General features: G+C 38.4%; 1 protein-coding gene across 2 annotated transcripts in view; it reads left to right on the forward strand.

Annotated features, from left to right (window-relative positions):
* Positions 1–10,715, forward strand: part of ZMYM4 (zinc finger MYM-type containing 4) — a 132,418-nt gene that overhangs the window by 88,111 nt on the left and 33,592 nt on the right. For both annotated transcript variants that reach the window (XM_040974189.1, XM_040974190.1), the window contains exons 19-23: positions 2,766–2,884; positions 3,892–4,063; positions 6,166–6,219; positions 6,581–6,760; positions 7,168–7,262. In XM_040974189.1, coding sequence (XP_040830123.1) covers positions 2,766–2,884; positions 3,892–4,063; positions 6,166–6,219; positions 6,581–6,760; positions 7,168–7,262 — 620 coding nt within the window. The remainder of the gene's footprint in view (positions 1–2,765; positions 2,885–3,891; positions 4,064–6,165; positions 6,220–6,580; positions 6,761–7,167; positions 7,263–10,715) is intronic.

A 10,715-nucleotide genomic window follows, 5' to 3' on the forward strand; every position in this document is an offset into this window, starting at 1 on the left:
ATCTTCCTATCAGAAGTGTATGAGTTACCCTTTCTCTCCATCTTCACTAGTGATTGTTATTTCTCTCTCTCTCTCTGTGTTTTACTTCAATAATTTTCTAGTTAGTACATGGTTTCAATGGCAACAATGAATTCACTTTAAATAGATGAAATACATGGAGCCGGCATCATAAGCTAAGCTTTTGCCTGTAGCACCAGCATGTGCTGTGGGCGCCATTATGATTCCCAGCTGCTCCAGGAGCCAGGAACTTGGAGCTTTGTTTGAATCACCCACGTGGGTACAGGGATTGTCATTCACTGCTTTCGTAGGTATATGCCAAGGAGCTTGGTGGGAAGTAGGGCAGGAATTGAACCCGTTGTGGTGCTGGCATCATTGATGGCAACTTTGTCCACTGCACCAAAATGCCAGTTCCAATGAATTTAGTTTTCAGGGTAGTTGCAGGACTTCTAGATAAAGAAAAGTATAAGTTATGTCTCAAAGAATATGTAATTGATCCATGGTTTCTAGATTTCTCTGGCCCCAGTGGACCTGGAAAACTCTCACCTATGACTTGGGTAAGTTTTTCTCCCCTAGTTTCAACAGTAGCCTGCCTGTTTTTATCTTTTTAATCATGGCTGCCATAATTGGAATAAGATGATGTCTGATTGTTGTGAGATAATGGTTGACTTCCTGGACCTGCCTTATCTGGAAGCCAGAACCTGGAACTGGAAGCAGACATGCTGATGTAGCACCTGGGCCTCCAGAGTCCCAAAGCAAAAGCCTACCCTCTTTGGTTATTGTTTCTTTGTGTGAGAAATGTCTATTCAGATCATTTGTTCATGTTATACACACACACACACACACACACACACACACACGAATGTTTGCTTTTTTGTTTAAACTCAGTCAACCTTGGGAACGGAAGTGGAGCAGCCCGGATATGAACTGGCATATGTGTGGGATCCCAGCGTGTGCAAAGCAAGGATTTAGCCACTAGGCTATTGTGCAGGGCCCGCCTCATTTCTCAAATGGATACAACCAATAAAGTGGGTCAGGCCCAACACAGGAACTTGTCGCTTCTTCCAGGTCTCCCATATTTGTACATGTGCACAGCACATTGAGCGTTTTGGCTGCTTTCTAGACACTTGGGAAATCTGCTGTGTTGCTCAGGCATCAGCAGGGAGCTGGATAGAAGTGGAATATCCAGGAAGCAGACACTCATGTGGGATGGGTGCAAAGTAAGGTAGAAGCTTTACCCACAATGCCACAACACTAGCGCCTGTTGCAGGCATTTGAAAAATGAACCTGTAGGTCTGAGATTTTTCTCTTCCTCAAATAAAGTAACAGTTTAAGGAAACAGGAAACTGTGACTTAAAAATAGATGAAAAACAAATTAAAAATATTAAACATGAGGGCCTGCTTGGTAGCCTAGTGGCTGAAGTCCTCGCTTTGCATGTGTGGAGATCCTATGTGGATGCAAATTCTAATCACAGCTGCTTCACTTCCCTAGCTCCCTGTATTTTCTTCTCTCTGTTTACCTCCCTTTTCAATTAAAAAACCTTAAAATCTTTAAATAATATAAATATATTATATATATTATATATAATTATTATTATATTATAAAAATATAATAAATATAATGTGTTTTTATATATTTATATATATTGTAGTTGTTTGAGAAAATGAAGCAGGCCCTGCCCAATAGCCTAGTGGCTAAATCCTCGCCTTGCACACACTGGGATCCCATATGGACGCTGGTCCGTATGCACTTCCCATCTAGCTCCCTGCCTGTGGCCTGGGAAAGCAGTCTAGGATGGCCCAAAGCCTTGGAACACTGCATCTGCTTGGGAGACCCGGAAGTAAGCTCTGTGCTCCTGGTTTCTGATTGGCTCAGTTCTGGCTGTTGTGGCCTTGTGGGGAGTGAACCAGCAGAAGATCTTTCTCTCTGTATATCTGCCTTTCCATTTACAAAAAAAAATTAAATCTGCCTCTCCAATAAAAATAAATATTAAAAAAATAATAAATGTTTTTTAAAAATGAAGAAATTAGCCAGCAGATGGAAGATCATTTTCTTTGTTTCCTCTTCTCTCTGTAACTCTGAATTTCAGATAAACAAAATTTTTTTTCAAGTGCCTAAAACAACCCACTTGACCAGGCTAAGTGTATGGAGTTAGGAACTTAATTTGAGTTTCCTGTCAGGGTGACAGGGACCCAACTACTTAAACCATGGACTGCTGCTTCCCAGGACGCACATCAGTGAGTGGAAGAGAGTCCGATTCCAGCCCAGGCACCTGACGCATGGTCTGGGCAACCCAAGGAGTGTCTTCATTAGTGAAGTACACAGCTGCTCCCATTTCTGATTTTTTAAATTGATTATCTGTGTCTTATTGTTCAGTTGTTTGAATTCCTTGTATGTTCTTGGTATTAATCTCTTGTCAGATAATTTGCAAATGTTTTGGTAGATTATTGTTTGTTTCCTTTCTAGAAACATGGTAACTTGGTGTAATCCCATTTGTCCATTTTCACTTTTGCTATCTGTGCTTTCAGGGTCAGTAAAAAATTCTCCTTTTTCTTTTAGTCATTAATCTTAAATGTCATACTTATTTCTCCTTTTGAGTTCATTGTTTATTAATAGTGAGAGGAGTTTAGTTTGAAGCTTTTGTGTAGTGATAACCATTTATGACCGTTTGTCCTTTTTTCAGTGTGTGTTCCTGGAGTTTGCACTTGGTTGTTGAAGCTGTATTACACTTCCTTAACCCTCTGTGTTTTGTTTGTTTCTTCCTTAGAAGACGCTCCAAGTCTGCCCCAGGTTGTTGTGGTGCCAGTTCCTGTACCAGTGTTCGTACCCATACCCCTCCATCTTTACACTCAGTATGCTCCAGTCCCTTTTGGAATTCCAGTTCCAGTGAGTACTCATTCTCCGGTTAAATATAATTTAACATGCTTTTTCGATGTTAAAATTTTATACCTGTGTGAAGACACTTTTCCGTTTTTAAAAACATACCTTTTTCTCGTCTGTTCTCATATTGTTATTATTTAATATGGAGAATATTGTTGATTGCTTTTGCTTTAATTACTACTTTTCACAGACACAATGTAACATTTTAAAATACACATTTTATAGCACTTGAAAAGATTAGCAACTATGTTTTGGAGAATCTTAAATTCTAACATTGGGAAAAATTTTTGATTAATATTTTTTACTTTTTATTAAAGCAAAATGTATTTGTTTTGGAAGTACATTTTTCCTCATACTGAATTCTTAAAATAAATAGCATGTTAAAATGTTAAGCAAGAAATATAAGCAAAATGAAATTAAAAGTATGTCGTAGAATCATTCTTTTTTTTTTTAAGGTTTATTTTTATTTTTTAAGGTTTAAGGTCTGGTTCCGTGGTGTAGCACGTGAAGTTGCTGGCTGATCCACTTCTGCTCCAGTTTTGTGCTAATGTGCCTGAAAATGTAGAGGAAGATGACCCCTGCACCAATGTGGGAGATCTAAAAGAAGCTACTGGATTTATTTGAAAGGCAGAGTTAGAAAGATCTTCTTTCCTCTGGTTCACTTCCCAGTGGCCACAACAGCTAGGGCTAGGCTAGGCTAGAGCCCGTACTCCTGTGTGGATGCGGTGGCCCAAGCATTTGGCTCATCTGCTGCTGCTTTACCAGGCTCATTAGCAGGGAGCTGGAGCAGAAGTGAAATGTGTGGCTCATATAGAACACACTGTCACAGAGTTTCTAAGAGATATAATTAATAATCTTATAAAAAGTCACAAAGGCATGACTGTTTCTTCATAAACAATGAAAATTTCTTGAATTTTAAAAAATATCTTAATACCTAAATCATCTTACAAATTATACTGCACATGCCAAACCTATTACATAAGACACTTTCTGAATTTGCTGTTCTTTTTTAGATGCCCGTTCCTATGCTTATTCCGTCCTCAATGGATAATGAAGACAAAGTCACCGAGAGTATTGAAGACATTAAGGAAAAACTTCCCACACATCCTTTTGAAGCTGATCTCCTTGAAATGGCAGAAATGATCGCAGAAGATGAAGAGAAGGAAAAGACTCTGTCCCAGGGAGGTTGGTATATTCTTTAAAAGCAGAGAAAGGAGAAACACATTTGCACATTGTCAGATAAGTAATTTTAAGATTTATGAAGTCATGGTGTGTCTGAAACCTACACGGTATCTAAATATCACACCTTGTAGATCTGTTAAACTTGGTACCTCTGAAAGCTCTCTCTCTTTTTTTAAATAAAATTTTCACTCTCATTCATGTGTGATACAGCCTAGCCCAGCCTTACTCACCCCCAGACCCAGTTCTCGTGTAACCCAGCAGGTGCCACAGCTTAGCCTGCCCTCTCCCTTACCCTTGAGGTGTGTGGTGGAGCCCAGCCTAGTTTGTCCCATCTCCAGACCCAGCCTGCACACATTTCCAGCGATACATCTGGCAAATGCCAGTGGGTCTGCTGCCCAGACTGACATGGCCAGCCCCCAGTCCTGGCACTCAGTAGGAACTGCAGCCTAGCATGGCCTATCCCACAGCCATTCTGACTTTTACAAGTGCCAGTGGATGCTATAGTCTAACCAGTCTTACCTGTCCTTAAAAGCAGCCTCTACACATATCTGTGGGTGCTGCTACCTTACCAGCTTTGTCCCAAGCCCTGGTGGGAGCTGCAGCCTAACAGGGTAGTCCCCAGAGTTCCCTACCAGGCTTATTCCCAGCTCTGGGCCTTGTGTGTGCTGGTGAGTGATTCAACCCAGCCTGGCATGACCGACCAGCAGTGTCAGCTCTTGCTGGGTGTTGGTAGCCTAGCCCAGCCTGGTCCACAACCTGTCTTGGTTCTTGTATGTACCAGTAGATGCTAAGGCCTGACCCAACTTTGCCTGTCCTGTCCCATCTCCAGCCTGGTTCTTGTGCTCCCCAGAGGGAGTTGCAGACTGGTAGAGTTCCTACAATCCCGCCCTTGTACTGTTAGATGTGCACTCTGGCCCCGCCCAGCCTTCTCCCATCAAAGCCCTTACGCATGTCAGGTGGGCTTCTATCATATGAGTTCCATGGTCCAACCTGACTCTTACCGCTCCTGTTCTGTACATGAAGCAATGGATGCTATAGTCCTAGAGAGGTGAGACCGTAATTCCCCTAAAGTCTGTGTGTATTTAATTAAATTAAAAAGTTAAATTAGTTTTAAATTAAATTGAATTTTAAAATTGATTTGAATTGAAAATTAAATAATGGGCTGATGCAGTAGCATAGTAGGCTAATCCTCTGCCTGTAGCATTGATATCCCATATGGGTCTAATCTACTTCCAACCTAGCTCCCTCTTATGGCTTGTGAAAGCAGAGACCAGAAAACAGTCAGATAGTTGTGGCTACTGGCAGAGCTCTCTGAGCTCTGATCATTATGGCCATTTGGGGAGTGAACCAATGGATGGAAAATCTGTTTTTCGTCTTTCTATAAATCTGCCTTTCAAGTAAAATAATAAAAAGACATTTAAAAAGAGAACAGCTAAGCTTCAAGACAGACACCTAGTGGTTATCAGACATTTTACAGTTGAAGTGAAATGGTTTAGAAAGAAAAAAAGGAGAAATCTCAGATCAAGAGAGTTGGCCAATTTGTCCTTAATTTTCAGGGGAAACATTTTTCCTGTATAAATAAAAGCATTTAAATGTTACAACCCTTTAGTCAGTCCTTGAGCTTTCTAAGAAAGTATTTGTAATTGAACTGTATTCCATTTACTTCCATGTTGTGATGGCTTGTTAATTTTTGTTTACCTCCTGAGTCTGTCCAGCTTTCAGTGCATTAGTAAATCTGTTAAGTGGTGAAAAGCAGCTTAACGCATATTGTTAATCTTTGATTAAAGCTGTGTATTTACCTACATGTTATTGTCAAAAAGGTTTTAATTAAGTCAGAAGTGTTAAATCATAAGTAAAGATCTGCCTTTCTATGACTTCTAGAACTGTTACTTAGATTTGTAGCCATCGTTAACAGGTGCAGTTTGTTTATCCCATTTACCGTAAATGTCTGATTTGATTAATAAATCATTCTTTAGCCATATGACGTGTTTTATTTGGAACACTGTGGTATGTATGACTCATATATGAAAAGTCATTTTCACTTGAGAAACAGTTTGTTTTGTGTATAATATAAATTGTTATTATGTGCTTTTCTTTTGCTTTAGAATCTCAAACTTCTGAACAGGAACTTTTTCTAGACACCAAGATATTTGAAAAAGGTTTGTAGTTGTACATATATTTTGGTTCTTAGAAATACTACTGTGTGTTGTAATGGAAGCCAGTAAAGTATTAGTTCTCTTGAATTTGCTGTTTGCAGTTTTTGCGAATGTCTATGATGAGTGCCTCTTAATAATGAGAATAGTAAAAGCTACCACAAAAATATTGTTTACTAAGGTAATCCTTCAAAGTGCCTACAGAGAATATTAATCCAGTCACGTGAGGCTGATGACCAAGTTACTTTTCCTTCACTGTACCTTGATAATTATTCACTGCAGCTTTTGCTATTCAGGGGTTCAGGGAGGATTCTGAGTATGTCAGATGACTTATTTTGAGAGCTTATTTGTCTTCTGTACATTTTAGATCAAGGAAGTACGTACAGTGGTGATCTTGAGTCAGAGGCTGTATCTACCCCGCATAGCTGGGAAGAGGAGCTGAATCATTATGCCTTAAAGTCAAATGCTGTACCAGATGCGGATTCAGAATTGAAGCAGTTCTCAAAAGGAGAAACTGAGCAGGATCTGGAAGCAGATTTTCCATCAGGTTTGTGTAGCATAACTTGTGCTCTGAATGAGATTTATTTTAGAAGGTTTGCACAACTTTGAATTGGCATTATTAAGTCGTTACGTTCGAGACAATCTTGGGTACAAATAGTACCTGATTTTATGGGTGTTAACTTGTACTGTGATCTTCTTGTGTGTGACTCATTTGGATTTGGGTTTTTTTTTTTTCTTTTAACCTTTCCTGTGGTAACTATTAGAGAGTTTTGTGAATATAAAGTTTTATTTTGTTACATTTTTAAAGTATATTCAAGTGGAATTTTCCTTTTTTTGCAAGCAAAATAATTGAATATAGTGATGGTTACATGGTACTTCTTCCCCCAATCTAAGTCGTCATTTAAAATCTGTGAGTTGTTTACCTCACATTGTGCTTTCTGCTGGTTATTCTAGAGTCCTTTGACCCACTTAATAAAGGGCCGGGAATCCAGGTACGGTCCCGAACAAGACGACGGCACAGAGATGGCTTCCCCCAGCCCAGACGAAGAGTAAGCAGCAGCTTCATTTTTATGGGATGTTCTTTCTTTGATCTGCCAGTGTTGATTAGATTGTGCTATTTTCCTCTAGTAGTTTCATAGTTTCAAAACTGTTCTTAGATCCCTGATCCACCCTGAATTGATTCTTATATGTGGTGAGAAGCAGAGCTAAGTTCATTCTTTTACATACACATGTCCAGTAACAATTACTGTGTATTCTTGATACCTTTGTCAAAGCTTGGGCTAAGTTTGTTACTTATCTTCTGAGTTCTGTCTGCTGTTAGGGTGTTCCTGCTGGTACCCTTGATGATTTCTTTCATCAGTGTTATGTAATTTCACTGTGGAGATCTTATGTTTCTTTGATTAAATCTAGTTCTTAAACAGCTTTTTGGTGGAGCTTTTGTTTTTCCATGTACAAAATCATTTGAATATAATTTCTTTATTTCTAATTCAGATACCTTTTCTATTTTTTGTTTTTCTCTCCTAATTGCTCTGCTGGTAAACTTTTAATAGTATATTGAGTACATATAGTTAAAATAAATATTCCTGCCTTGTTTCATGGAAATGCTTTCAGTTTTTTCCCATATACTATGAGGTATGTTCCTGCCACACTAATCTATTAAGCATGTACAGTGTAAAGGAATGCTCACTCTTACCACGTGGTTTCTCTGTATCTGTTGAGATGGTGATGTGATTACTCATTTTCCATTAATGTGACTTAGGATTTTTGTTGGTTTGCATACATTGAAATCACACTTGAATCATGATGTGTGATTTTCTGATGTAGTTTTGGATTTGGTTTGCTAGTATTTTGTTGAATTTTTTGCATCTCTGTTGGAAAAACATATTAGTCTGTAGTTCTCTTTTTTTTTTTTAGTTCTCTTCTTTTGTCTTTGGTTTTAATATCAGATTAATGCTGACTTCATAGGGTTTAGCAGGGCTCCATCCTTTTCAGTAGTTTGAATTAGTTTGAAAGAGGTTGGAGTTAGTTCATCTATAATGGTTTATAGCATTCAGTTGTAAAGCCATCAGGACCTGGACTTCTGCTTCTTGGGAGATTTAACTACTGCTTCAGTCTTGTACCTTGTGAGACTGCTTAAATCACTTCTCTTCTTGATTTACTTTTGGTAGGTAAAATATATCCAGTTATTCATTCATTTCTTTGAAATTTCTGATATTTCTCTGGTATTATGTCTCTTTTTTTCATTGCTAATTTTATTCATTTGCATTTTTCTATTTGTTAGGCTAAAGATTTTCACTTTATCTTTTCTAAAAAGCACCATTTTTTTGTTGATCTTTTCTATTTCCTTTTAAATTTCAATTTTGTTCCTTTCTGCTTTGTGATTTAGTTCTTGTTTTCTGACTGGTTAAGATGGATAACTAGATACTTGATTGGAGATATTTCTGGTTTTTAAATGTAAGCCTTTATGGCTCTAGCTTCCCTTTTGATATGTTCAGTTTTCGTTTTTGCCTGTTTCTTTAGTGATCAATTGATCATTCAGCAGCGTGTTATTCAATTTCCAATTATTTGTAAATCTTCTATCGTTCATTTTCTTTTTTCAAATTTTATTTGTTGTCTGTGAGAATACATGATCTGATTTCAGGCTGTAAAAATTCAGTTTGACTTGGTTTGTGGTCTAATACATGGTCTGTTCAGAAAATGTTCCATTGCCCATGAGAAGAGGTGTAAGTTATGTAAATGTTTAGTTAAAAGCTCTGTGAATGTCTGTTAGGTCGTTTTGCTCTGTAGTGTGACTCAATTATGGTATGTTTGTGTTGATTTTCTGTCTAAATGAGGCATCCTATGATGATGGTGGATTTCTGATGTCCCATACTATTACCATACTGGTATTTATCTCCCCTTTTGAGTTTGATAATACTTGCTTTATATATTGAATTATGTTGAATGCTTATGCTTATGATTGAATTATGTCAGTGAATTATCTTACCAGAGTATGTAACATTCCGTTTCTCTGAGTGTGTGGTTTAACATCTTTTATTTGGTATGAGTACAGCTACTCCAGCTTATTTTGATTTTAGTCTATGCATGTCTTTACCTATGAAGTGAATTTCTTACAGGCAGCAAATAGTTTTTGTTTTTTGGTTTTTTTTGTCTTAACCATTCAGCCAATCATTGTCTTCTGTCTTGGGAATTTAATGCATTTATAGTCAATACTAATATTGATAGATAAGTAATTCCTATTAGTTTGTTAATTGGCTTATGGTCACATCTATTCTGTTAATAAATTTTGCACTGTATATGTGTTCATGATGTATACCTCTAAAATAGAAATTCCATTCAGGATTTATTGTGAACCTGGCTTGGTAGTGGTAAATTTTCTTAGTTTTTGGCTGTTTGGAAAATAGTTTATTTCTCCTTTGTTTCCAGAGAATAACCTCACTGAATATAATATCTTAGCTTAAAGATTGTTTTCTGTTAAAACCTTCACATGCATCATCACATTCCCTTTTGACCTGTAAGATTTATGCCAAGAAGTTTGCGGTCTAAAGGCAGTGCTCAAAGAGCCACGGCAGCATCCCAAGCTGCAGAGGGGAATTACTCAGATTTGGTCTTCTGGGATTATGTGTGGGTGCCTGTTGATCCCAGCCCAGTTAGGCTGAGGGTAGACAGGAGGAGGCTTGTATGCCAACCCTGAAGACTCCTAGATCCTCACCAAGGACTATCAGTACGAGCTCCGAGGACTACGTCCCAACCGCCAAGGAGACCACGGGGAATTGGAGTGCCTGCGGAGGCCGAGAACTCTGAGGTCACCCACCTCCATTTGGATCTCCCACATGGAATGGAAGAAGCCCATACCCCGCCTTGCAGGATCCAAGGTCATTGGAATGACAACCAGGAGCACTGAGCAGTCTGCAGAAACAAAACAGTAAACTTCCTTCGGGACTCGGGAGAGGAGCTTTCTCTGGTTCTTGCCTGGTTCTAATTTTGGGTCCCCACTCTCTCTTGTAATGACCATCAGGATCGCTCCAGAAACCCCTCAAAACAAACTAACAAATAAACAAACAAAAAAAAAAACCCTAGAATAGATGGAGAACAGCAAGGAAAGCTTAGAAACAGAAAATGGACAGTGGGGATGCACTTATAACTCACTGGGTGGGACACAAAGATTAGTTACTCCTCACTAGGGTATTGAAGATTTCTCGGCACACCCCTCCTAAAACCGTTCACCTAAACTGTTGACATATGTCTTGTTACAGTTGTAGAGTTAGACTACCCAAAAAACAGCCAGGTTCTGTAAAATCAGGCTTCAACGCTATAAACTGCTAAATACTAAAATTAAAATAGACATGAGACAGCTGAATAGTAATCTATAGCCATTTTAAGGTGTATAGAACCCAGCTGTATATAAACTAATAATTGTAATGTCAATGTAGAAGTCATAGGATGTGGTTCAGAACTTGCACTCTTTTTTTTTTTTCTCTCTCTCTATGAACGTGCTGGTT

This window comes from Ochotona curzoniae, unplaced genomic scaffold, assembly GCF_017591425.1.
Source record: "Ochotona curzoniae isolate NIBS_2020 unplaced genomic scaffold, NIBS_Ocur_1.0 contig_2404, whole genome shotgun sequence".
NCBI classification, from domain to species: Eukaryota; Metazoa; Chordata; class Mammalia; order Lagomorpha; family Ochotonidae; genus Ochotona; species Ochotona curzoniae.